The sequence below is a fragment of the Halichoeres trimaculatus genome, unplaced genomic scaffold, assembly GCF_033239565.1.
Source record: "Halichoeres trimaculatus isolate MK-OKI-2021-1 unplaced genomic scaffold, fHalTri1.1 fHalTri1_scaffold_1, whole genome shotgun sequence".
NCBI classification, from domain to species: Eukaryota; Metazoa; Chordata; class Actinopteri; order Labriformes; family Labridae; genus Halichoeres; species Halichoeres trimaculatus.
In genome coordinates, this window is record NW_027437179.1 from 18,053,528 (window position 1) to 18,081,414 (window position 27,887).

The 27,887-nt window shown below is 40.4% G+C and overlaps 1 protein-coding gene across 1 annotated transcript in view; it reads right to left on the bottom strand.

The window, feature by feature from the left end:
• Positions 1 to 27,459, bottom strand: part of slc25a26 (solute carrier family 25 member 26) — a 71,290-nt gene extending 43,831 nt beyond the window's left edge. Inside the window, exons 1-5 of the mRNA XM_074673244.1 lie at positions 27,258 to 27,459; positions 25,380 to 25,536; positions 22,887 to 23,005; positions 17,650 to 17,754; positions 17,235 to 17,282 (exon numbers count right to left, since the gene is read on the bottom strand). Of these exons, the coding sequence (XP_074529345.1) occupies positions 17,235 to 17,282; positions 17,650 to 17,754; positions 22,887 to 23,005; positions 25,380 to 25,536; positions 27,258 to 27,290 (462 nt within the window). The 5' untranslated portion in view covers positions 27,291 to 27,459. The remainder of the gene's footprint in view (positions 1 to 17,234; positions 17,283 to 17,649; positions 17,755 to 22,886; positions 23,006 to 25,379; positions 25,537 to 27,257) is intronic.
• Positions 27,460 to 27,887: the final 428 nt, after the last annotated feature.

The following is a 27,887-nucleotide window of genomic DNA, read 5'->3' on the forward strand; positions in this document are numbered from 1 at the left end:
TTTGTTAGAAATAATCTAGATGCAAAGCCTATTAAGTTTTTTAGTCCCCATTCTTGTTTGCTTGCTGTAAATAATAAACCTATAGAAGATGCCCTTATGTTGTGTTTGTAAACACATGTATTAGCTAACGGCACACCTGCACTGATGACACACATTACACCCAGCAGTGACGCAGCAAAACCCCTGTCTAAACATAGAAGCTGAGTCCAGTAAGAAAGACAGTTCGTGAGTGTATGTGTGGCACATAAGTGCCCCTCAGGGACAGAGGGGTTCAGGGCCTTTTAAATAAATAAACAAACACATAAATAAAGTCAATCAATAGAAGGAGCCTGATCCGGCACTGCGGGCCTGTGTTTGGCCTCTCACTTCATAAGAGAGGCCTCAGGGGGAGACGGGGAGAGGAAGGAGGGGGGGGGTAGGGAACCTGAGAGTACCAGTGAGTGAGAGACAGAGAAACAGAGAGACAGAGACGGAGAAGGACTTGGGTTACTTCTCTCTTGGTGGTTGTATGGTGCTGGTTAGTGGAAGCCAAGTCCTGCTCTCCCAATAACAGAAAACAGACTCCCATATGCTGTCTCAATTTAAGAGCACACACACACACACACATGGACACACGCACACACACACACACACACACACACACACCTGTCTTTACTCTCCCCTGAAGCACCCTTCACACAAATCATACGCCTATCCAAACATAAACCTATAACACATAGAAAGCATAACTCCCCCTGTGCACAGAGCACTTCCTCTAAACCTAAATTTGTCACAGATTAGGGGGTGTTGCAGGCCAGGCCATGCAGGTATGTGCATCCTGCAGCACCAGCATGTCCCTTTGAGGCGTATACAGTAGAACTATGAGGAGTGTTCTGCCTACAGCGACTGGCAATCACTCATCCCAACCTTTCCCGTCCCTCGCCGCTGTAACAACCAGAACAAGAATGAGCGCACTTGCTGAAGAATTCCATCGGACAGTTTTGAATGCCAAGGGCAGCACGGCGTGTATGTGTCTGTGTGAGTGTGTTTAAACAAGTCAAACTCAGACGAGGTTTGAGCGCCGCCACATCTACCATGAGCAAATCAAATCACAGCTGGTCCCAGTTCCTATAAGCCTGCTCAGCTCCGGCGAATGTCTGCACAAGGCAGTAATATTCCCAACAAATTAAGACTTGTTCAGGGTTAGAGGGGGAGAGAGAGGAGGAGAGGAAGGAGGGAGGAGGTGGTAGGGGAGGAACAGTGTGCTGGCAAACATTCAAGACAGCAATTCCATCGACATGAGAGAAATACTTCCCAGAAACTCAGAATAATATTTATGTTGTGCTAGTGATTTTTTTCTTCCCCCCACCTGTGTGTAGCGTGTTGCTCCAAAATTGACACCTGATACAGCAGAACAGGCAAATAGAAATGTCTTATACAAGTAACATGTAATACTTCAAGCAAGCTTAAGGAACTAAAATACATACTGCTGTGCCACAGCTACGCAGGAGAATTTGCATGAGATGTTGAAGGGTTAACATTATAACTGACTCTGCTTTAGTGGAAACAAGTTAGCATGTGTTCTGAATTTTTGTTTTTGGCAGACATGTATTCTAACAGTTGGTGGAAAAGAAAAATATGCTGTGTTTAGTACAGATTTTATAGGTTGTGTTTAAAGCATATTATTTCTGTGGGTTAAAAGCATGAAAGTCTGGATCTGTTGTGGCCCCTGACAGATGACATCAGTGGCAGAGTGCATATTAGCCAATGAATGGTGGTGTGGTGTGACACAGGATGTCCTAAGGGCCAACCAATTAGCTGCTGACAGGAAGAGAGATGTATAGCCGCCTGAGGATCTGGCTAAGGCTACAAGTCAGACGTGGGAGAGTGTACTGAGAGGAACTGTGTTGGTGCTCTGTGCATGAGAGGTTTGTGGGGCAGAGTCAAAGCAGCTGCACAGCTGGTTGAGAGTGTGAGACCACTGAACAGAACATTTCATAATGTCTGAATTCAATCAACTCTTTATTATCAGGATAAGGAGGAAAAAAAATTAGGAAGTTATCCAGCGTAATACCTGGCAAACAGGTATTGATTGGATTTAAACTTGATTAAAGATTGTTTTATCCATTGCAAACTGATTTATTGATGGTCAGTATTATGGATGTTACAGACTTTTGTCAGTAAGTTTTGTGTAGTAGTGGATTCTTATCAGCCTTCTCGGAGGATTTGTCATATCATTTAAGAAATGTGTTAATTTATGAGCAGGTTAAAACATTAGTCTGATTATTTTATAGAATATATTTCAAACTGAATGTGCTTGACTTGAATCAAGTCTAGACAAGACTTTTTTTATTGACTACTGTCCTAATTTTGCAAAGTATTGCAATTTATATCATTAGGAAAGGTCATGTAAACAGTATATATTAGTGGTGGGACTTGATTAAAAAAATAATCAAATTAATTATGCAATTTGTAATTAATTAATCGTAATTAATCACATTTAATCACATCAATATTCAACATCAGAAGGACCACTTTTTAATTCAAACAGGTTTTGGTAGCAGACTAAATCATTGAATATCCTCATACACAAGTTTAAACAACAAAATCCTGTTTATTTTGTTCAGAAGATGTTTTTTTTTGTTTTGTTTTTTTTGTTTTTTTGTGGACACTACTTCCAAGTGCATTCATCAGCCATTATGTGGTAAATGGTGCTGTCAGGAGATTAAAAAACAGTCTAATTATTTACAGGATTTGTAATTAATTGATCTAATTAATCACATTTTAATCTTATATCTGCTTAAAGTCCCCACATAAAGAATTTGAATTCTAGGGCATTACAGTATTATAGTGCATGACTAATCAAATGAATACATAAAAAAGAAAAGATTTGTAAATCCTTTTTTTTTTTTTCAACTGAACAATATTAATTAAAATGTCAGTGTTCCCTGCCATTGATATTCAATTACTGTTTACTGCGTTTATAGAAGAAAATTATATTTTTCAGCGGAGGGAGGGAAGAGAGACATAAAAGAAGAGAGTCCACTCGTCTTAGGTAACTTTGGTGTTTACATGGTCAGAGAAAACAAGATTATTTGGGTCTTAAAAGATCATTCAAGATGCTCTGAAAATGGCTGGCAGCCAATGAATTAATCCTGCGCTGATTTTTATAACGCTCTGATGTGCGGTGTAATTAATTAATCTAATCAGCGTGTTTAAGTCACAGCCCTAGTATATATATATATATATATATATATATATATATATATATATATATATATATATATATATATATATATATATATATATATATATATATATATATAAATCTTTTTTAACAATGTTGCTGTTATCACTGCCACTCGGTGTTAAAGCAACAAGTAAGATGCCCTCTCCAGCTGTGCTGCCGTTGCCTCAGTCACAGGACAGGATCTTGTTCCTTCTTTTCTCCATCAAAAATGTCTGCAGCCCAGTGGCTCCTCAGGCTGCTCTCACATCTGTGCCTGGTAACTGTCATTATTTCCTAACTCTCAAACCAGCCTGAGATGGAAACTTAAGTTTTCGCCAAAGTGTTTACAAATGCAGAATCCTAGGGGAATCCTTACTAGGGTTTCTGTCACAGTGTCAATAAGCTGAGGTGATATGTGCCAGATTCCTCTCCATAGACTGATCTGATATAGAGTGTATGAACAGGTTGACCCTAGTGTCACTTTTTTCAATATGAATGATCTACTCTTGTCATGGGGTTGTGACTTGTGATCTACTAAAGAGGCTCTTTAACTTCATAGGCTGTTGGGAAAGGGTTCTTATGATATACTGAAATCATTCTGTTTTGTTGCTTCTTTACATTTGTAAGAATAAAACAACTTATAATTTATTATAATAACATCCATGACTCCATTCACATTTTAACTTAATTAACACATGTATCTTAGCCAATAACGTGCTTTGGATGGATTTGAAGGTTTTATAATGATTCATGAAATAGGTAAATGCATTGCTGGGTGCTAAAGGGTCCAGAATTTAACTCATATGTATGTTATTAGCATTATCAAACTGATTTTTTTAATACAAAGAAAGTGCCATAAAACTCTACCCCGTACCTCTCAGAAATTGATATGCTGTGTCTGGGGGTGAGAAAAACCTGTTGACATTTGGGGATAGTGTTAGCAATATTCTACAGTAGCCACATAGACTAGGCTGCCTGCAGTGTCTGCAGACAATTTCTTTGCCAGTCGCTACTTTTGACCAATCAGAATCAAGTATTTAGAACGGGTAATTTTAACAAAGAGCAACAGTACTTGCAAAAAAATGAGTAATTAATTCAAAGTTAGGAAGTTTTGGCAAGAGGTGATAGCCTATCATTTTTATTTCTAATTTTGTTCAAACTTGATGAACTTGATGATCAGCCACAGCTCAAATCTAGTTTTGGAATCGGTTCCAGGTAGAAAAAAAATTGCTGAAATATTGCAATAATGGTATTTTGTGTGTTTTTTTTTCAAAACAAGGACTCTGCACTGTGGATTACTCTGTTAGTGAAAAAAAAAACTGACTGCCTTCCTCTGTTGACAGGGTATCACCTTTTAGCTTTACACATACTTCAGTTTGGAGAGGGTTCAGAGGTAATATTCAACCAAATGGTGGCAACAATACACAGACATTTTAAGCATTCTGTTGTGCAGGCCTGAGCCAACACTGCTGAGTGAGTGTAAGACTGGCACTTCAATCAACCTTCTCAAACAAACTGAAAGCAACAACACGAGCAGCATGGTTTTTTATACGAGCTACAGACACTGGGGAAACACCATAAACCTTGGTTGGCAGGAAAATCAACAGCAGCACTTAAATGAAAAACAAAAAGTGACATAGCCAGCAGCAAACAGACAAGCTGGGTAAACTCAGCCAAAATGAAGCACATTGCTCTAATCAACCAAACCAACATATAATGGTGTAGTTAACTTTAAAACTGGCAGAATTTTTCTGTCAGACTTTATTGGAGACTGCAGTACAAAGGAATTCTCAGTTTTAGCACCACCACAAACACGACATGGGCTTTTTCAATGACACAAAAGCACTCAGCTGCTAATCTAATGAGTGTGTGACCAAACGTTGTTTTATACCACCAACATTGTACACAAATTTCAAGTTAGCATAGGTTTTGCAGTCAGTTGGTCTAATAAGTGTCACTTTGGTTTTGTTAATGTTTTCTTTTTTTAACTGGGAAAACTGTGGTAGTATATTTGTCAAGGAAAACAAATGTATGCTTAAAGCAGTCTACTACTATTAGCATTACATTATACTGCCATGCCAGTGCATTGCTTGTTAACACAGGATGATTTATTAAAACCCTGGAGCTGGCTGGAGGCAGAGAGCATTGTCAGAGCCAGTATGTTGTAAAAAGTAGACCACTGACTTTCTATCAAAAGAGATGCTATAAGTGTTCACTGGCTGTGAGGCACTCCATACCATCTGGCAGCAGTAAATGTCTTAGTCTTGCCTCTGTCATATGAACAGATAGAACATGGGTAAAACAATATAATCTAACTACAGAAATGTTTGTTTTCTCACACAATTCTTAAAACATAGTTGATTTTCACAATGCTGTTTAATGACCAAATGCTCATTTTTCTTAGGAGCACACGTGTACTATGTAATATGATTTCAAAAAGCAACTGATTGACAGCTCTGTCAACAAATACTGGCTCTTGCAGCCTTCAGATTTCCAGAGCAGAGGATGAATGCAAAGGAAATCATAAGCATCAATACAAAAGTTGCTGTAGTGATAGGTTTCTGTTTCAAATCAACACAGGCATTTGTTCTGATGTGGACCGTACCCACCTGTGATTTTTTTACCAGTGGAGCCAGCCAGCTTTCTTCAGCACAGGCCTTGGCTCCACTAGCACAATATTTAGACATCTATCGAGTAGAGCTGAAAGGTACATCATTATGGTATCCATATCTAATTATGAACAGTAAATTAATATCTGGAAATCAACTTTATCAACAATATAGATTTTCTCCTCTCGACATGTGTGTACAGCTCAGGCAGTTGCCTGTTTATTGACAAGTTTATGTTAATGTTGATGACAGTGAGTTCCAATCAATAAAACTGCATTTTTCACATCTGTTGTATTACAATGTTTTTATTTTAAATTTTGTCTAAATTGTTCAGCCGTACTATCAAGGCAGTATTTTGGCTATGTCTCACAAAGGGCAGAAACTAAGGGACGAATGTCCACTCTGTATATAATCTATGGTGCAAACTTTAAGACTTATGGAGAGACACACATACACATAAAAAACACACACTGTTTTCTGGGATTACTGCCCACATCAATAAAACACAGATCTGAGTCACTCCAGCTAACCAATCACAGCCTGGTGGCCATCTTTCTTTCTGTTACTCACTGACAAAAACACATTGTATCAGCTGGGAATCAGGTAGGAAGAGCCACAGCACAGCTGGAAGTCACAGACTTTCACACATACACACACACACACACTGAAGAACTGCTCAAATAAAAAGCTACATGGGCATAATCAATCTGTGATGGGCCTCAACAACAGGCTGCACAACTCACCGCTCATCATAACTGACTACAACAAAACGGATGCTCTTTATGGAAAACATCTCCTGTGCCTGACATTGTCATTTAGCTTCGCAATTTATTGTCTCTAGGCTGTACAGAAAGGCTAAACACTAGAGATAAACTTTAAGTAATCCAGCTTCTTTGTTTTTACTTCCTCTGATTGCCAGAAATTTGACACAGTTTTATGTTATATGACACCAATAACTGGTCTTTATTAGAGTTTCAAAGAGTAGCACTGTCATCTGTTTTTTTCAGACATTATACATTGATTACTACTCTCACTGAAGCCTCTTTTTTTCTATTTCCTTAACGTAACAATATTTGACAAGTGTTTTTCAAGTCATACTGAACAAAGAGTGAAAGAATTAAATCAAAAGTAAAAGCTTATGCTCATGGAAAATTCTTCAGTTCAACAAAATCTTTGAACTTTTTTAAATAATATGAACAGTCCCTGTTACAAGATGAACATCTTTAAATTTAACTATCCAACTGAATTTATCAGCAGTCCATCCAATATTTGACAAGTTATTCATCTAAATCGCTATCAATGAAATGGTTATACCTACTTCAAAGTTAGAGTATGGCAACAATAATGAATATTGTTTATACTCTTGGGACAATGAATAAATGTTCATATTTCGTGTATATCCACCTGATTATAGCACTCAGTAAAATTAAAATGTGCGAGTAAAATATTGTAAAATTCAAGTCTGGACCAAACGGGAAAAAATAAACAACCATCATTTCAAAAGACCCACTGTTACCATCACCGTCCATCATCTTGAGCCCTGCTATGCCAGGGAGACAAAGTTAGTTGAACTATAATCTGATACAGGAAGATTTTTTTAATTATTTACACCAAATGTAAGAAATGTGAAATGGATTTATTGTTTTACGCAAAAATAAAACAGGCATATGTCACCAGGGTCTGCATCACATAACCTCCAGCTCCAGCCCGGTCTGTTGGGAACATAGATGAGTGTTAAATTATGAATTGATTTGAACTCCTAACCTCTGCCGGGGTTGACTGAGGTGAATGCTTTTGGTGCGAGTGACACCTTATATTACTTTTTCCATTAGACACTAAGCAGTGACATCACAGCTTGACCTCTGACTTTCGGGTGGTTTGTTCCAGATGCTTTGGGTCGTAAGCACTTCTGCTAGCATGATGATTGTGGCTGAGGAAACAGAGGGGGCAGGGGGGAGATTTAGCTGGAAGGGTGGCAGGTGTTGTTTCTGGAGAGTCTCATACAACTATCTGGGGAGAAAAAAAGGCACTTATGCAACAGAAGACTTTACAAACCTCAGTCCAGCTTCTTGAATTGTTGTGAGATTGAAAAATGCAACTCTTTTCATGAGTCTTAAATGATTAACATTACAAAAGCCATTTGAATCAAAAGTGGTGACATGTTTCAAGTAATTGAACATTACTTTAAAACCAAAGAATGAGATATGAGACTGCTGGCTTTGGAAAGAAGGAGAGAACAGGATGCGGATGAGCGTTACTGCTCCTCATGAAAGAGAAATGGTGCTGTAATTACAGGGTGCTTCCCCGTGTCTGGCTTTAGCACAGCTCTGATTTACTCCTCTTCCACTCCCTTAACTCTCACTCTTGTCTGTCACTTAAAGATAAAGTGTAAATACGATGTAACTGTTATTTAGTGTGGACATAACTGAAGGTTTAACTCATGTAAATGCTTCTTAAAGTGACTTTATAATACGCTGATGGTGTTGAATGGGTATTAAAGTAATTAGGCAGGATAAGTATTATGTCACTTTAATGCCTTCTGAACTCAAGAGGAACAGGTGTCCAACTCAAACAAAATCTGCATCTCAAGTATTGCTGTCAGGGGAATAATGCGTCACACTCAATCATGGATACTGGCACCACACTCCACTGTACAGGAGCTGACTCTTGACATTTATTTCCTTCCAAAGGACATCCAAACCACTGCTGTCCACTTTTCCTCTGTCCCAAACCATCCCCACCCCCATGAAACACCTCTCCTACCCGAGCTTGAGCCCTTTGCCAGGCCATCGAGGCTGTGTGTGTTATTAAAAACACATGTGGAGAAACATGTTCCTCTGCTAGCATTGAAGCAAATATGCATGAAGTTGTGGGAAGCAAACAAAGCTCTCAGACCTTGAGAAACACACTGACATTTGAGTAAGCGCTCGCACATACACTAGCACAAATACAGCAGGTGGTCAGAAGGGCACAAAAGCAATAGCTGCTCAGCTAAAACAACAGTGTCCTCTCCGTGGAAATATGTCTGGCAGTACATATTGGTAATTAGTCTCGGCACAAAAAAGCAGATTCACTGAATTATGGCCACAATGATAGATTTTTGAGAGGACTGAAGAGCTTAGCGGGGACAAACGTACTTAACATAAGCATATGATGCATGGTTCTCAGTGGCAAGGACTCACAATGCATCATCTTAAACAAGGAAGCACAGAAGCCTTTCAAAGTACTGCCCCCCTTACTCCTTTAGCATATCCGACTGTAGAAGACATTAATAAGACCATTGAGGTCTAGTCAGGGTTTCAGCAAAAAGCCACTAAGCCAATTCCTTCCCAAAGAAGTCTGAGTGTAAAAAGGTAATTTCAAGGTTGATTTTAGCATAGATGCATGTTGAGGAATAGAAAAAATAAACTGTTACAGTTGTTTTAACTACACTAATGTGAATGACAGACACAGTGAAGCAGCCCACCCATTCCTCATCCAGAGTGGTGGTAGGAGTAAAACCATTAATCCCTGGGGTGACATGTATGGTCAAGTGATAGATATCATCCAGGGATGAAGAAGGATTGTTTTCTGCTGCTTAAAGACACCATCACTCTTCAAACCAGGGTCAGCCTGACCTGCAAACAACTCCAATAAGGTCAGTTTGTAAGAGTGATATTCCATGATTCAGACTTGCAGACAGACAGGGATTTGTCAAGGAAGTGACTTCTGTTTTAACACTTAATGTAGACACACACAGCAAGCTGAGCCCACTCTATGGCTGTAAATGACTGCTGTTTAATTACTGTCAGATAGTTTAAAACATTATGAAGACTTAGCCCAGAGTGTTAAGTCTAGACTAAAATGTTGTATGACAATCGCAACCCTGATCTTTAAACCGTTGGTTGGTGTGAAGTGGCAACCAAGAAGAAAACTATGGAGTTGAGATTTAAGGCTAATGCAAAAGTGCAAAAATTGCAATTTTGTGGCTGTCTACTTGAGGCTGACAGCAAAAACAAAGAAAGCCCAAATTCATCTCATCTAAGGACAAACAGTGTGTGTGCCAATAGCAAAATAAGCATTTCAGACGCAAGCTGCTTTTTTGAACCGGGCTGTAAACAGGCTTTTAATGCCATAAAAGTCACCTTTTTTTTTTCTTTTTTTTTTTCTTTTTTTTTTTTGGTGGGGGTGGGGGTGGGGGGGCTTGGTAGTGTTTCCTGGTCTTCCTGCACCCATCCCCTAGCAAGCACGTGACTTGGTGAAATAGTAAGGTCATTACATATAAATCTCTCAATTGTTTCAGGACATGCTGGGGAGGTTATCCTCTCACACTAAGTCTTCCCAGAGCTCTACCCTCAATAGGACTCCAGACAGACCAATAAGAGGGAAGAGGGTTTGAGAAACAGGAAGCCTTAAAGAGACAGTGGCTTAAAAAAAGCCTGTCAGACAGAAGATATAATAAAGGGTTTTCTAAAATACCAGTGTGAGGGACATAGGTTTCTTTTGAGCTGATAACGCATTTGTTGTGTAATATAAAAAGGAAAAGTTATGAATTTGCACTGTGACAGCCTTTGAAACTTCTCGTCAGAAATCAATGATTGAAAATGCTTTATAAACTCTATGGCAACATGGAGTATTGAAGTGCATTACCCCTGCCTACTATGCCTACTGCTTCCACTCCCTTGCAGTCACAAGGATGCGTTTAGGTACCAAAATATGGTACCATTTGATTGTATGCGAATTGGTACTCAGTCCTACAGATGGAATTTGGTCAGTACCTATAAAGTAACTAATTCAGTACCCATCCCTAACTGTGCCCTTTGAAACAAAAGTATGGCAAAGAGTATTTTGGCCACAGCTTTTTTTTTTCCAGTACACAGAAAAACCAGCTAATGCCAAATGTCAATTCAAATTCTTTTTGGGTCCAGATCAGCCAGTTAAGAGGTACAGAGATGAAGAAAGCCCAAAAAAATGATCTGTTGGAAAACTTGCTGTAAAAACATCAACAATGAGAATTCTTTAAAAAAAAAAATGATTCCAACAGCTATCCATAAGTTTAAGCCACCTAAATGGTTTAAACTGCTTTTTCACCTTATCACAAAAGCTGCCACACACTCTCTTCTGTAGGTCAAGTCATGTCAAGGGTCAGACCTTCTTAAGTCAACAGGTTCTCTCAGGACTCTCACTGTGCTCCCTGATCACAGTGTAAACAGATAAGGTAGCACCAGTAGCTCACATTCTTGAAAACATTCAGCTCCATCCTTGAAGTCATTAAAGCCAAATCTCCATTTCATTGGGAGTTTTTCTCCTGGCTTCAAGAGACTGATAAAAATCATATTCTCTAACTGTGTAATTGCAAACAGCCACAGACTGAAAATCACAAGCAGTCCAAAGTCATACAAGTAAAGGCAAAATGTAAGTTAATGTGCCATCTCACAGGTAGACATTGTATTTAATTTCTAATCTTCAGTTTAATGTTTTCTTTCATTAGGCTGTTTTTTGTACAGTGAACTATTGCTGCATTTTCCATTCCACTTTATCTAGTCTTGCACTCAGGTGCTGGAATGAGTTAGAAAGTTGGTTTGCTGTTTGGCTCTGAGTGCCTAATGGCAGCCCCTCTGTCAGGGTCCCAGACGAAACACAGGGCAGAAAAAAGACTGCTTCTTTACACGTGTCCCACAACTCCTGCCCTTACATATGTGAGGAAAAATAAACACCTTCTGCTTCTCCTGCTCTTTCTCCTTTTCTGCTCCATCTCTCCTCTTCCCCGTCTCAGTCATATGAGGGTGTATAAACATGAGCCTGAGTGGATCAGTGCTCACACAGACAGGATATGAGAGTGATTCCCCTCACCTCTCCCTTTTTGAACCTGCGTCACAGACAGAGAAAAGTGGCTTCTTTCCAAAAAAAGAGCTATGCAGGGGTCAGCTGCGCTCTGCTCTGATGCATGCCTGTTGATACAATTAAAACCAAAGCATCCCAGCAGTGGAAGCAGACCCTGCTTTCTTTTTGTACAAACAACTGAGCTGTGAAACAGTTAAGACTGCACATATTATACTCTCTAGCAGGAGTTTAAACCTTCAAAACGGTAAATCTGGATATAATCATGTTGAGATAGAAAATAAACTTGTGGTTAAAGTTAAGTGTTCTGATCATTTTTAAGTATTTGGATTGTGTCAAGTCTACACAACTGCAAACCACATTCCACTGGAATTTGGGCGCAAAGAGTCCAGTTTTATTTTTTTTTTTTTTTTTAAGATAAGTGTTGGTCCATGCTCAACAGTTCAGTGTTTCATTGTCAATAATTTTGTTTCATGACACATTATATGTTTTTTTAATGATTGTCAAATGGAGAGTGCAGGCAGGACTCCTCTACTACAGAGCCGCACTGTTGTAATACATATTGAATATGTAATTACCATATTGTAATGTGGTTTAGCTTTGTTTTCTGAAATAGCACAGTCTTCCCTAAAACAAAAACTGAAAGAAAGTAGCATATATTGCTCCAAAGTCTGTATACATCCAGCATATTTTGATTCCTTGGTCTCCAGGACAGATTTTAGTACGAGTCAATCTTAAAGAGCCAAGTCTCTGAGATGTTGTTTTTGAACCATGTTTATGTATTGTCTCCTCCTCGAATGGCAAAAGATTAACCTGCATTTGTGAATGACACATACTGATTTTTTAAAGTGAGTTTTTAGCCCATGCAGTGATTTCCACTGCAGAGTCATGTTTGTTTGTTTTTTTGTTAATGCAGAGTTAAGGGTCCAAAACCATCAAGTACAAGTTATTATCATTGTGTTCCTACAGAAATCCCATCTGATTCTCAGTCTTTTCATTACATGATGGATAAAGTCTAAAAAAATATACAAAAAAAAAAAAAGAAACTTGTGTCTGATGAGGCAAGAAACCTCTTCCCATCATTTCTGTTAAGAATCAACTTCTCTGGAATGCTCTGTTCATTTATTCACTTTTTTAAGCATTAAAGAAATATTTTAATGTTTTTCTGTTCCTATGGTTTTTAAATGTTGCTGGCATCAACGTTAAAATGAAATGATCACCTTCCTCACTTTTAACATGCTGTCGTTTTAACATTTTAAAATAGTACTGGGTCCAAACAGTTTGCACCAAAACCTAAGTCAACACTGTTCATAGTATCCCAACTTTTTTTGGCCTTGACATCTTCTGTCATCAAGACACCAAAAAAAATGTTTTAGTGTAAACCTGTTGCTCTTCCCTCCAAATGGATTCCAGAAACTCAGAGGATCTGACAAGAAGCAGTTGAGCTGGTTTGGAGACTTGTAGTGTCCTGATGTCTGACTAAAACCTGACACATACGTTGGTTTTTCCGGGAAATTGGTCACCTATCTGTAGCTCAAATGTCATCCTATTTAAAGCTTTAAAAATGACCATTAAAATCCTCAGTATCCCTTCAAACCAGGACATAACATCAGAAAACCCAAGGTCAGAGATGTAATTTGGCATGAGGGCATCCTTTAAAACTCAAGACAGTGAGTCTTTCCTTACAGCCAAACATCTTGATGGAGGAAGTGCAGAAGGGATCAACTAGGGACCAGAGAAGAGAGGGATAAAGAGGAAGCAGAGGTGTGGATCAAGAGGTGTTTCATAATTCTTCATGCCAGATTCTCTACCTTGGGTTTCCAGGTCCCAGCTGTTTGGGTGGGGAGACCAAGGCTGATTCAGTTGCTGGCTATGGCAAGGTATATATTTAGCTCAAGTACAGGGAAGAGCAAAACATTTTCATCTGCAGACCATTCAGTCTCATTTACCTTCTTTGTCTGCGCACATGTGAGGAGAATAGGTTTGGAAAAAGAGACTTTCTGAACAGGGAACAGAGCATAAAAGTAAGCACGTATGAAAGTGTGGTCGTATGTTGTACTCAGATAATTCTCCTGACTGAGTCAGACTGTCAGCTTCACTTACACCTAACCCTCTACTGCCCTCATAGCAGCGCATTACTAAATGACTTTATAATAACCCATCTCAGGCTCATTACTCAGACACAAATTGAAGCAGTTTAGATCTAATCTGAGATCACCTCACAGCGCTTAAGATCAGAAAAATAAAGGACCTGCTTTAAAAAAAAGCCATCATTTTCACTGCACTGACTGCTGCTCGTAAATGTCATAAAGCTGGATTGGTGTAATGGGGAAGGGAGGAGACGAAAAGAAAGACAGGAGAAAAGAAGAGAAAGTGAGGAGAGGAGTGAAATGTCAAGAAGTCCGGCACAAACAACTACAACAATGCTAATCTTAGCATGCCATCTAGTGGTCAAAGGTGGTAACATCCCACTGAGACGCTTGTGGAGTCCAGTTGCAGCTTGAAGTAGGAGATTCTGCACAAATGTCAGGCATCAGCAAATGAAATATAAACAGAGTCTTGATTAAATTGTAAGAAGAGTCTGAGGTGATCGAGTCTTCAGCAAAAGAATACAAATGAACACTCAGACAATGATCGGCCTCCTTTGAACCCTTTGATCTTAATTAAAACACCCTCATTTTCTCAGAGCTGAACACAGTCATCTTTCACACCGTAATTTCAGTCACAACAATGTGAATCGCATTGATTTCATGCTCCACTCGGCCGGAGCAGAAAGGTGCCAACTCTGCAAACAACTTGACAGTTTGTTGAAAAAGAGGATAGACACTGAAAGTCAAGATTAATGTGGTGCAGAAAACCTAATAAGTTTATGTTTTTTAGAGAAAACCTTGGTCACTGTGGGGCGTGCTGTATTACAGCAACTCTGCATGTTTATAACTTGCTCTGCTGGGTAAGACTATACGGTGCAGTCACACCTCAAGTCAAAGGTTGAGGTCAGTTTCAAGACCCTGCATTCTGCACTGATGTGATATCACAGCCGCCACAAATGTCCTCTGAACCCTCCTGGATATATAACACAAAGAGAGCCCCCAATTAACGGGCCAGTTGGGTGGGAAGGGAGGTGACACCATACAACATAAACAAACTTATCCTGACAGGGCCGCTTGGTTGAAGGAGGGAGATGAGCAGATCGCGAAGAAGGCCAAGAGAAAATGAATTACCTTCCTGACACATGTCAAAGCCAATCACGGCAGAGCATCCCTTGCTGTTGCCGCGCCCCAAATCCCCGCCGCCACCATTGCGTTTCATCTACCAGTGTTAGTATGCACACAGGCCGGGCGCCAGCCTCCAAATGTATTCATTTATTCAGAGCCCCTCGGAGAAATCACAGTGTCTTGTTGTCCTTTTTTTCCCCGGCTGTCCAGATGGAATTTGCGTGAATAACATCAGTTTAGTGAGGCAGAAAATAAGTACAGGCTAGCACAGCAGAGGGGACTAGATTACGCTCTCACCTGCCTTCCCAAAAAAGGATCGAAAGACAAGTGTCACCTTCATATACTTCTGTCTTCTTTTCTCATTCTGCTTTCCACTTCTGTCGAAACTTATTAAGCAGGTGGGGAGGGCTGGAAGAGAGGGATCTATACAGCTTCTGCTACAATCATTTTAGGTTATCGTGCACTGCAGGTGCAATTAACCAGAAGATCATGAATCAAAGAACTGGAGCATCTTTTCATTAAAAAAGGTGAGCGGCCATCAAGGGAGAGCAGTCCAATACTCATTTATCCTTGTTTTGTTTTGCATTTATAACACAACTAATTGCATTAATTAATCAGATGTATTTCTAACAGGAGGGAGAGCATCTTGCTTGAGTAATTGAATGAGATGAAAGTGAGGGGAAAAAAACTGTAAATCAATATTTCTAACCTCAATAAAGCCCAAGAGAAATTAAAATGTCTTCAGTCAGAAGAGTGGAAAACCTCAATATTCATCCAACCAATCAAAAAGAATTCACTACTCAGTCTTTAAGCAGTCCTGTAATTGTCTTTGGTAAAACTCTTCAAATTGAATCCAACAGTGCGTAAGATGTGCTTTGCAGTTTCCTGAAACCAGCCAAAAAACAGACGTAGGAAGTGTGCAGTCTTTTTTAGAGCAGGTATCTTGGTTGGCTTTGTGTTGTCACCGTTAAGGATAGTGTACTGTTTGATGTTTTACTACTTGGTCAGACTTCAGGGCTGGGTGATTATAGCAACATCAAATTCACGATTAATTGAACCTTCTACCTTAATTTCTGCGAATGCAAAATTATCCAACTCTCAACTCAGTTTATTCTGTAAATATTTGCATAATTTAGAAACAGGTAACTGAAATGAGATGAACAATTAACGGTTATTTGTTGAAAAGAATGTAACTGAAAACACACACCAGCAAGAATGGAAATGTTTTGTAAAAAAAAAAAAAAAAAAAAAAGGGGGAAAAAAATCAAATTTTCCAAAAAAAAAAGTAAAAAAAAAAATCTTACACGCGAAAAAAGTTTTATATTGTACTGATGTGGAAAATAACTTTCATCTTGTAAAAAAGGGTATTCCACTTTTTCGTCAAAGTCATCCATATTGTAGCCGAACTGTGTCCAATCGACAGACGGAGATTTCCTTGTGGCAGCTCGTGTTGTGCTATCAGGTCTGTTTTTAAGTTTTTCTCCATGGTGCTCCTGCTCTGAGACCTCCCAAGTCCAACCAAATCCAGCCACAGTATGATAGCAATCACATTATCTACGTGTCAATCGAGCTATGCTCAGTCCATCCTTGGTCTGACTTAAGCTTTTTACATCCATCTTAATGGTCTGTCTATAGTACTGTGTGTAGTGGACTGGATGAAACAGCGTCATGTGGTTACTTCTTGTTCTGCTGGTTTTCTGGCAGCCTTCACATTTTGCAACACCTGGCTGCCTGTCATGTTACTACACAACCAGTAGTGTATTTTAAGGGGATGGTGTTGTAGTACAGAGGGGGGGGGAAACAAAACCACCAACACAGCAGTTTTATGTTAGAAGCTCTAAATGTTGGTTTGATTATTTTTCAATTAATCGCCCAGCCCTACTTCAGGGTGCCCATTACAGGTTAACAGTTTCAAATAAAATCAACTCTATCCAAACTAACTGTGGTAGGTCGCTAATCATAGCGTGTCTTTCCCCATTCAACAAAGGGTTTCCTAACTCTAACAAATCTGAGAGAACTCACACCCCTAAGTATGACCTCCATTGAGTATGTTTTAGTTCCTGTGGGGACTGAAACTAAAACTACTATGTCTTTGCAACATACAAGAGACAGAAAGACCATCCTCATGAAGATGAGCTTTTTCTATGTGGTTGTTTTAGATATCTGAAAACCAAAGGTGAAGGGCAGGTGAGGAGGCAGTGATAAACTGCTTGTTACTCAAGCAGCAATATTTGTTTTGTTTTTTTTATCCAAAAATAGGAAATTAAACATAGAGGCATTTTTGTTAACAACTCACTCATCTAAAGGACATTTAGCAAAGTAGGTACCCCGTAATTCACAAGGGGACATAAAAATTGACACAAACTTTAAAATTAATCCTACCTCTCTGAGAACAGTGCTGCCGTAGCCTCTGTACAATCCTCGGACACCCTGATCAGAGACAAAGGAACGTTTTCAAAGTCAGAATAATTTTCTCAACTTGAATTATACGATCAAATCAATAAGCAAGAAATATTGTAACTTCCTCATTTCACAGTAGACAATTTTGCAGCTTTGAGAAACAAATGAGAACAAGTTTGTTTTCAGACAAAGTTAAACGACATGAAGTTGTTCATACTGAGCGTGCCCTGGACTTAAATATTTCACAACCATGCTTGAGTTGACCTTTTTTCACCTGGACTATCTTACTTTTTTATGTAAACTGCTTACTCAGTAGAGCCACTTTTTAGATCTTATGACTGTAACAAAGGGCAAAACAACAAACTTAATCGAGGAAAGTGCCTTGGGTTTTGTGTACCTCTTCTCTCAGTGTGGTCAGCAGCATGCGGTAGGTAGTGGAAGAAGGAGAGGCCTGGGTCCTCTGTTTGACCACCTCTGTGGGCACCCGGATCAGACACGCCACCTGCAGGATGGAGAGAGCACGGCTGATGAGTGTTACATAGCACATGGGAATGACCATGTGAGAGTGATCACATCAAGCTGGCGAGCCAGTGAGACACGTCTAAAGGTGCCAATTAGTACAGCAGACATGACACCTGAGTAACAAGTAAAAAGGTCACCAGGCTAACAGTGTGTGCAAATGTGTGTCCTAAACTCTCTAAAACACACTGATAGATACTGAAACACATCAACACATGTCAGCAAACACACCCCTCACTGCCAGCTCCAACCCATCCACCATATGTCAACAGAAATATGGACTGCCAACAGCTAGTGAAGATAGACATGAATATTTATGCCTCATAACTCCCATAGCCCTAAAGGCAGGCAGGCAGGCACAGCTGCCCACCTGGTGACTTGATTTCCCATTTATCCTGCACCAGAGCGGAAATACCGGCTAACGGCGAGCAATCTTACAGAGCGATTGGTGAGCTGGCCCCCTACTGTGACTCCCCCCTGATCATACAGATGCCAGTCCTGCAGTGTCATCCTCACCACAGCTCTATGATGTAGGGAGGAGCAAGGAAGAGAAAACAAGCTATGGAGAGACTAATATTCAGCTTTCCGTATTGATTTAGCATTTTAGCCCAAACAGAGGTTTAAAGGTGCGATGGGTCCTGGACGATATGTCACTTACATGCTCTGTGAGAAGCAGAAAGCTGCCTGACAGCTGTAGCCTTTCTGTTGTTTCTTCCACCAGACCCCAGGCATAACTCATGAGCAAAAATGTGAATACACTGAGAGCGACTGCTGGAAGTTAAATAAAACCAGAGTGAGCTGAAAGGATAAATAGATGTTATGGTTGCGCAAGTTTGTTTTGTATCTCTTTAAGTCCTTTTAACTACCAATCCTTAAAAAGTTTATTTCCTAGCTTTGTATTCACCTTCATCTTCACTTTTGCAGAGAACGTTCAACATGTACCTCCTCTCAATGCACAATGAGCAGATAAACCTCACTCTCTGTGTATAATAGAAGACTTGAATAGGTGTCTACAAAGAATTCAGCACAGCTCCGATTGGTATTACAGGTGAGTCTGATCATATTCTAGCTGTGACAAAACCACAGTGCAACAGTACCACCAAGTGGCCGAACCTTCATCACCATCACCTTCCTGTGATAACAGAGCAGGCCTCACCCAGTCCACAGATCTCATTTCCTCTCCCTTTGGTCAAGTAACCATTTATAATACATTGTACATCATGTTTTCCCCGATCCAATTCTAAAAAGGAACAGACTAAGACGGCTAAATAGAAAGAAAGTGGTTATGACAAGTAATTACTGACATAATTGGATGTGGGGCCCGGAGTTGAGATGGCCTTTCCTCTCCTGTCACTGCAGAGGAGGAGGCAGAATGAGCCAGAGATTATACCAAATAAATTAGGGACATTGTTTATTTGGGAGCAATTTGCACATCTAGGGGTGGGTAGAATGGTGTTGGGTGTAGAGGGGATGGAGCGTGCAACCTGTGAGAGGGTTTTAGATCTCAGAAAACAGCAGAGAGGTGGGAAACAATGAGTGCAGGCATGTTGATATAAAGGGCTGAGGCTTGGAAACAAATTGATGAAACAGTTAGAAGCGTGGAGAAAGTAGGCCCTCAGATTATTAAAACCACACATAAATTGTCAGAAGGAGGCTTTAATGGGTGTCTTTCTTCAAATCAGGCTTGCTACCTCACAATTAGGGGGAAGTATGAGCTGTCGGCAGAACAGGCGTCTGTTCTTTCATATTCTTTGCTTGCCCTTCATTCTCCCTGTTGTCCTCTGGCTTGTAAACTTATTATAAACCCATTTGCAAGTTTTTCAATTTCTGTCCCATTCATCTTTATTTACAAGCTGTTGGATTCGTCAAGCAGCGTTAATTAGGAGGCCGCCTGCCTGTGATTGGAGCCCCTCAGTTTCCCTGAGCCTGTTGCTGTTAATCCAAATGACAAAGCGTGTTTTCAATTTCCAGGACTGGCTGCTGAACAACAAGGTAAGATGCAGGCACTCAATCATGGGCCAGCCACAGTAAGGAATGGGAAATTAGCAGAGACTCACAGCACATAATCGGTCCGGCTGGCGAATCAATCTGCAGATCAAGTCATTATATCCCTCAGCCCAACCGTCCTCTGGTACATCTTTATTTCAGCACTTTGAGACAAAGTGGTCAGTCAAGGAGTATCAGCACTACCATTAGGCACCATAAAGAGACAACTGATAAGAAATAACACAACAAGGACTGCCATAACTGTTTTAGCTACAGAACATTTTGATTTATCATTGATACATATATCATAATGGGAATAAAAACAGGAAAACTGCCAACAAGAGGGTGCAGCAGCCACAAATATACTCAAAACACGTCTCTAGCATTGCCGTTAGGTTGCCTTCTAATCCCAATGGCCAGAAACAAAATAACCCTGACAAGTCAAACACAGTATCTGTCCAAAAGTCAATATGTTTCCCTAGAAATGCAGCATGGACTGTAAAATCTATCAGTGACAGACTCCCTTTTTGTTTTCCATCTTTTTGATAAAATTAAAGGAACGACTGGAATATGTTTCTTCAAACAAAGATAAAGAAGGGGTGAAATTTAGAAAAAGGTCATGAGAAAAGATGAGGACAATGTGTATCTCTAAATTTAAAACAACAACCAATAAATCACAGAGCACGGTGCTCCTCAGAGGAGATGCATGGATTATTTCTTAGAGCCAAGTTATGTGGCTGCCAGTTTCTCCCCCCGAAGCTCCTCCCTCTTGCGCCCATCTTTGCGCTGTCCCCATATCTTGTCATGTCACCCTGCATTTTCCAGTACATCCTCCCGCAGATGTGTGGTGTTGAGGTGGTGGTGGTGGCGGCGCTGGGCGGGGGGTTTATAGATGCGGGAGAAGCTCGCTGCCTGGCCTTGACAAATGAGCTTTCAGGGCAGACGTCGGGCGAATGGGAATGAAGATAAATCTGATCTAATGGCTGGATAACAGCCTGCTAGAGCCTGACAGACGCCATCAGCTTACACATTCTTTATGGGAGCGTCCCAGCATCGCAGTCACACAAACACTGAGATGCTGGGGGGATTTCTCTTGTACTGATCCTTTTTGGGTCTTTCTCTCCACGACTTGTGACTTCCTGCTTCTCTGTCCTCCCAGGCCACGTTAGGCCAGATGGTGTGTAGGTTTACAGAAAAGACATTGGTTGTAACATTTTGATTACTCCAATTGACAGCTCTAATAACTGTTCCCTTTATAGTGTTGTTGTTGGCATATTTCCTGCTCTCCTCTGAGTAGAGGATCTTAGTCTGGTCATCACTTTTAATATGTTTGGACTGCTCTTTTCTTCTCTCTATGAGCAGCTGACAAAAGGCTTGGCTATCGAGATTGTAAATAGATTAAAGTGTGTTTAAGTGCTCTCTTTTCTCTCTCTCAAATCCCATCTCGTACTTTACGCAGAATCAATTCTGAGCCATAACTCCCTCTGGTCCAATGATAATAGACTAGAAAAGTTGGTGCCAAGTCAAGCATATCATCCGTAGAGGGAGGCTCTGGGGATGGGATTAGCAAGGCAATAAGTCCCATAAAGCTTCTGTTGCGGAGCGAAATCAGTTGCTCAAAAAACAACTAAAAGGACACCTGTGGAGGAAACTGTGCCTTCATGGAGAGTTTTACACAGAACAGACAACAAGTTGGTTCTTCTTGCTTTGAATTTTCACGAAGTCAGATCTTCCTCTGACTCAGCTCATCCCAAAAGAAGGAGAGAAGTTGGACAGAGAGTCGGAGGAGGACAAGCAATCCTTTCACTGTTTTAGCACTATACTTTACAATTTGACATACCTCCTTACCCAAAACTCATTGAGGCTGAAAAAAACACCTCCAGTGCAACAACTTTTAACTGAAAGTCATTAGCTGGGTCTACGAAGTAAAAAATCATATGTGAAACTGATTGCATCATAGTGCGGGTGTTCAGACCCTGCGAAACACTCCAGGCCGCACTGAGGAAGGCCTTTCATGGCTAAGCCTGAAGATTACTTGCTTTGAACAAGACGTATCCAGTTGCCAGAATGCGGTGGGATACCGCCCCTGCTCTGCTCGGCTCTGCTCCCAGGATTTTCTGCCTTTGATGTGCTCAAATCCAAAACAGCGGGGAAGGGGTTAAAGGCAGCCGCAACCTCAAGTTCACCTTTTACCCCTACTCAGGCTGCGTCATAGACAAAAAGTGGAGAAAGGCATCAATTTTTGCCATAACTTCTATACTCCAGTATCTGCGAATGTGACACATACATTATGCCAATCCAAAAATGAAAATATATCTTATTATAATTGTGCTAAAATAAGAATGGCATATGCTTTTTATCCACATTAAGATGCTCAAACTCAGATAAAGTCCAGTGCGGTGAACACCTGCCCATGTGGAATAATCCCATTTCATAAACATGCAAAACTTGGCTGAATCACATCCATCCAAAAGCCATGAATACTGAAAACTAGTATTTTGCAGAAAGCCGTGGTGGGATAGCAGGAGGGAGCATCCCTCTTTCCGTACCCCATCCCTCTTCCTCCCTTTCATGCCAATGTACACCCGGCCCCCATATGGCTCAGACTCTCGGGTTCCCTGTGAGTGATTTGGAGAGGATGGGCTGAGGAAATTGCACTGCTTCTTGTTGGTTTCAAGCCTGAATTCCCCTGACTAAATTGGCAGAGTCTGGGGGCCTGAGCTGGGAAAGTAGATGAGTCAATAGGCAGTAATGAGATCTTATTTACCCAGCTAGTGGGGGAAATGCTGAAGCAGTCCTGAGGAAGCTACTTTAATTCAACCAGCTGGACTCTGGGGTCCGCAGCCAAAAACGCATACTTCCTCACCCCCCCTGCTGCCCTTTTGCGTAGTTGTCTGCTCAATTAGAAAGGCAACAACAGACATGCTTGTGGATCATTTCTGACAAACAGTGCAGAGAAAAGACAGAAGAATAAGCTGTGGAAAAAAGGGAAAATGAGAAAGGAAGCATTTAAATCTCCTCAGCCTTACAAAGAAAAGAAATAAAAGTAAAGAGGCAGATTTGAAAGAGGAGTAGGAATCCAAACGAATGGAGTCAAAACTTGTGAAAAAGAAGGACAGGCACACTCACTATTTCTCCCAAGGAAGCGGCCAGCATGTGAGTGACAGGTGCCACGTGTGGTGCTGCCAGCACTCCTCTGGCGCCGAGCAGGGACTTTGTGCAGTCGTAGGTGACAAAGAAAGCAGCGGCTGAAACCAAGCAGAACCACAGCCATTTAAGGCCCATTAGTCAACCAGCATACAGCAATTAATATCCCTCACTACCACTGACAGGGGAGAAACTGAGGTGTGAGCGTTTGTGTGTGTGTGGAAGAGTTATGTGTGTGTGAGAGAGAGACAACAGGGGGGAATACAGAAAGTTAAGAGTGACTTCTGTTAGACAGAACTCACTCTTAACAGACAATTTTTCCCCTAAAGCGTTAAGTTTAATATATTGGATATTTTTCTAAACATCTTATCTAAAGCTGTCATAAAATTATTTAATCTACATTGCAAATTAGGTTTATTAGCAAAATTTGAATAAAAGACAACTGGTCATAAGAGGACATGGACATATAAGAGGTTTGTTGATGGTGTTGCCCTTAATGTCAGAATATAGCAAAATGCCAAGAGAAATGTCCAAAAAGTTATGAGACAAGAGCATTGCCACTCGATCCACAACATCGACATCAGCAAAGCGCTGACCCACACAACGCCACACACGCTGTCTGCCATCTGCCCTGAACAATGTAAACCGAGATTCATCTGCGAAGAGAACGCCTCTCCAACGTGCCAGACACCATTGAATGTCAGTATTTGTCCACTCAAGTCTGTTACGGCGACGATCTGGAGTCAGGCTAAGACCCTGATGAGGACGATGAGCATGCAGTTGAGCTTCCCTGAGACGGTTTCTGACAGTTTGTGCAGAAATTCTTTGGTTATGCAAACCAATTGTTTCAGCAGCTGTCTGAGTGGCTGGTCTTGGAGGTGAACCTGCTGGATGTGGAGGTCTTGGGCTGGTGTGGTTACACGTGGTCTGCGGTTGTGAGGCCAGTTGGATGTACTGCCATATCCTCTGAAACGCCTTTGGAGACGGCTTATGGTGGAGAAATGAACATTCAATGCACAGGAAACAGATCTGGTGGACATTCCTGCTGTCAGCATGCCAATTGCATGCTCCCTCAATGCTTGCGACATCTGTGGCATTTTGCTGTGAGACAAAACTGCACATTTCAGAGTGGCCCTTTTATTGTGTGCAGTACAAGGTACACCTGTGCCCTAATCATGATGTCAGATCAGCATCTTGATGTGGCACACCTGTGAGGTGGGATGGATTATCTCAGCAAAGCAGAAGTGCTCACTATCAAACATTCAGACAGATTTGTGAACAAATGGTAATGGAAATTTGTGGAAATGGTAATGTTGTTTATCTGGAATTAATTTTAGATCTTTGAGTCCATCTCATGAAAGATGGGAGCAAAAACAAAAGTGTTGCGTTTATATTTTTTGTTGAGTGTACATAATTTGCAGGGCTGAAGTTAAACAAACAGTGGCTTTTCTACCTGGACATGGCAGAAAGAGGAAGGTATCAACCCCTGCCATCAGATTCCTGAGAGGACAGATGGTCAAAAACCCTTCAGTGACTGCAAAGGCAAAGGAAGGCTTTGGTGGCAACAGGGACTAAGGTTTCAGTCTGTGGAGGAGGGCGCTTACTTAAAGCTGAAGGTCTCCATGTCCGAGACACAAGCATAAAAAGAGTCACGTCAAATGTGTTCAAAAACCATGTTTTAGGATTCTTTTCCATGAAGTTTGAGAAGAAGCTGGAGTTTGAGCTGTTGGACCTTCCAACAGGATGATGATGATCCAAAGCATATCTCAAGGTCTAACAAGGCTTGGTTTCAGTTAAAGTCCAGGATATTCCAGATATTCAAGAGTGGCCATTGCAATCACCAGACTTAGGCTCCACAGAAAATCTGTGGTGGGGTTCAATGAAGAAGGAAGTTGCAGCAAGAAAATCCAAGAGTATTGGTGAACTCGAGGCCCATAAGGAATGAGCTAAGGTACCTGAGAAACGCTGCCAGAAGTTCATGTCTTAGTTGTGTGAGTGGCTGAAATTGTCTTTATTGGGTTTGTTTGTTTGTGTGTTTCAAACTATACATTTTGCTTATAGGCCTATTTCGCAATGGAGGTTGAATAATTTTGATTGTTGTGTATCATTCCCACTCTCTGATACATAAGAAATTAGATTTGACACACTCCTATTATTTAAATATTACACAGTGTTGTTATGACACACTGATTCCCAAATACTAGTTCTCTTCCTGTTGCTACAGTCTTATTTTCTATTTGGTATTTACTTAATCATCCATTCAAGTGTGCTCAGAGAGGCAAGTCAAACAATGTACTTGGAGTGTTTTTGATCAAATGATGATGAAACTGTGTTTTTGGACAAAGTGGTTTTTGTTTTCTTGTTGTTTGGTCACTTTGTTTGTGCCCCAAGAAAAGCATCAAACACAAACACTGCTGCAGAATGACACTTTATCAGAATATGCTGAATACTGAGCCATCACTATGAGTGTCTCACCGTTGGGGAAGGAGCCGACAGCAGCAGATGGGACTCCAGCGTAGATGCCCCTGAAGCCCCCTGCCTTGTAGAAGCCCTGCTGACTCTGCAGTCTTGTCTTAATGGTGTCCAGGGGGAAGAGGGTCAGATCCACACAAGTCCCTGCACAGCCTCCTGCCTGCAGAGACCATCATTTTGTGAGCTTTTCAGAGGTAATGCACCCACAAGATCATATGCCTACACCTGTATTCACTGACATTTTTACACTATGCACAATGATAGATTGAGATACGGTCCTCTTTTTAAGTTTTAACTTTGATATCATGCAGAAACACAAAGAATAATAAGGATTTTTAATTTTAGACACCTACTCTTTGTCAGCTCTGGATGAAGTGTACTTTCAGCCTCTATTGGGTCTTCACCAACTCTGTAGCTGCTAAATGCAAAGCGACTTATGTTTACCATATGCTGCTTGTAGTTAAAAGCACACAGAGTACAGTGGGTGGGGAAGTCCCATTTACTTTAAAAGTAATGCTAAATAAGCCTGGGATATTAAAAATTGACTTCTTTTACGTGTAGGTACCAGCAGGACTGAAAAAAATTGATCATAGATTGTGGACTGATCATATATTCATCTTAAATCTTTCGTAGACACACAGTTCAATCTTGCAGTTTATCTGCAATACAGTAAAGTTATGACGACAGCAAGGGGTCACTTTCAAAAGCAATACAATGAGGACCTCAGTGTCACACACGTAGTATGTTGATCCAGAAAAAAAGTTCCAGTTTAAAAACAAGGCCTCAAAAAGTATTGCCTCTCTAGGTCTCAACCTGTTAATAAGTAAGGCTTAGAAATGCATCAACATCTCTGAGGCTGTCAGAACTTTGCACTCAAGTAAAGGGGGGAAACAGAAAACACACTCTCTCTCTCACACACACACACACACACAACTGATGAAAGAGGGACCAAATTACCTATAAAGTGTATGTAAATTAATTTTTGTACACAGAACACAACAACCACTTTATTTTAAAACCATGTGAAAAGATGCATTCTGAACACGTGTTGGGTGTTCAGTTTTCTTGATCTTAATTACAATTTACAGCAAGGACATTCATTCTTAACACTCCGTAACATGAACAGACACTACCCCATCCCTGGTTGGTGGTGAAGGCAAGTCATTTTGGGTACAGCAGATTACTGGAGCCTAATTCCCTTCTTATAGTTTTTACGTTGGATGTGCCACTTTAAAAATTACTGGTGCCCCACCCTCAGCTCATACAAGCACAGCCTGCCGTTAGATTAAAGATACTCTAATCTTCAGAAACAGTTTTTTTTGCAAAAAGTGTCTCACAGAGTGGTTTGGAGGGCGTGTGGTCTAACTCCAGGTGTAGCATTTTCTATCACTAAATAGAAATTAAGTTTTGTTTGTTTTTTTACTTGGCACTCTCTGTATGCGTGTATTGTTTCATTATAATTATATTTGGATATATTATTTCATTCTCTGTTTTTTGTTTTTATTAATTTGGGTATTTTATCTCTTTCTACTGGTATGAACTATGCTCAACAAGAAAACTCGTTTTTACTGTAACACTTTAACCGATCATTTTCTTTGCCAGTGTAATGACTCGGTTAACTTATACCCAAATGTCTGACTTGTCATTTTATAGCCTTATTTATATTTTGAGCTCGTGTAAGAATAGAGGCGCACTTCATTGCAGACAAGTTATATTTTTTTGACGGCTCATTTGATAAACACGAACAGGTTATAGGCATTGATGGACCTCTTGTGGTGGTTCGTTTCAAAAATAGTGTCTGCAAAAATGTAGCTATTATTAAAGGAAGGTTGTTTGCAAGACTAAGGAGACGTCCCATATAGTATCAAAGTGTCACCTTACCACTAATGACGCGACGAACTCTCGTCTCTCCATGTTCCGCTTTCAATGTCTCCTTCTGTCAGTCGGTGCGAGCCGATAAAATATAACTTTCAAGCATAACAGACACCAAACACAGACCAAAACATGCCTGTCAAGGACGCTGCCATCTTGGTTGAGCTACTTCCGCATGACGTCAGGTCGCACGCTGGTCACGTGACAATGGACGCTGTGAAAGAAGTTGTATTCTATTCCGGTCACTGATGTCTTAATGCTTCAAGTATTACAGTTGAAGCATGGTCGTGGTTATTTATGAAGAAACTAAGAAAGACAGAAAAAAAATTCTAGTATAAGGGTGGGTTTTTTGTTTCTCCAACGTTATTTTGGTCATAGATTCATTGCCAAAACAAGGAGAAATGGAGGGTGAGAAACCAGTAGAGGATATTACTTTATTCTTTTGAGTGGCTGAACTACTTTAAACCTGGAGAATTCTAAATGTAGATTTTGATTTGATCATGATAGCATTTGATCACAATTTGATCGTAATTTGATCTGATATTATCAGATGATGTTACACAAAAATGCATTCCAGTGTTGGAAAAAAAAAACCAAGAGTATGATATAGAAAAGAACACGTGTTTTGTGGCCTACCTT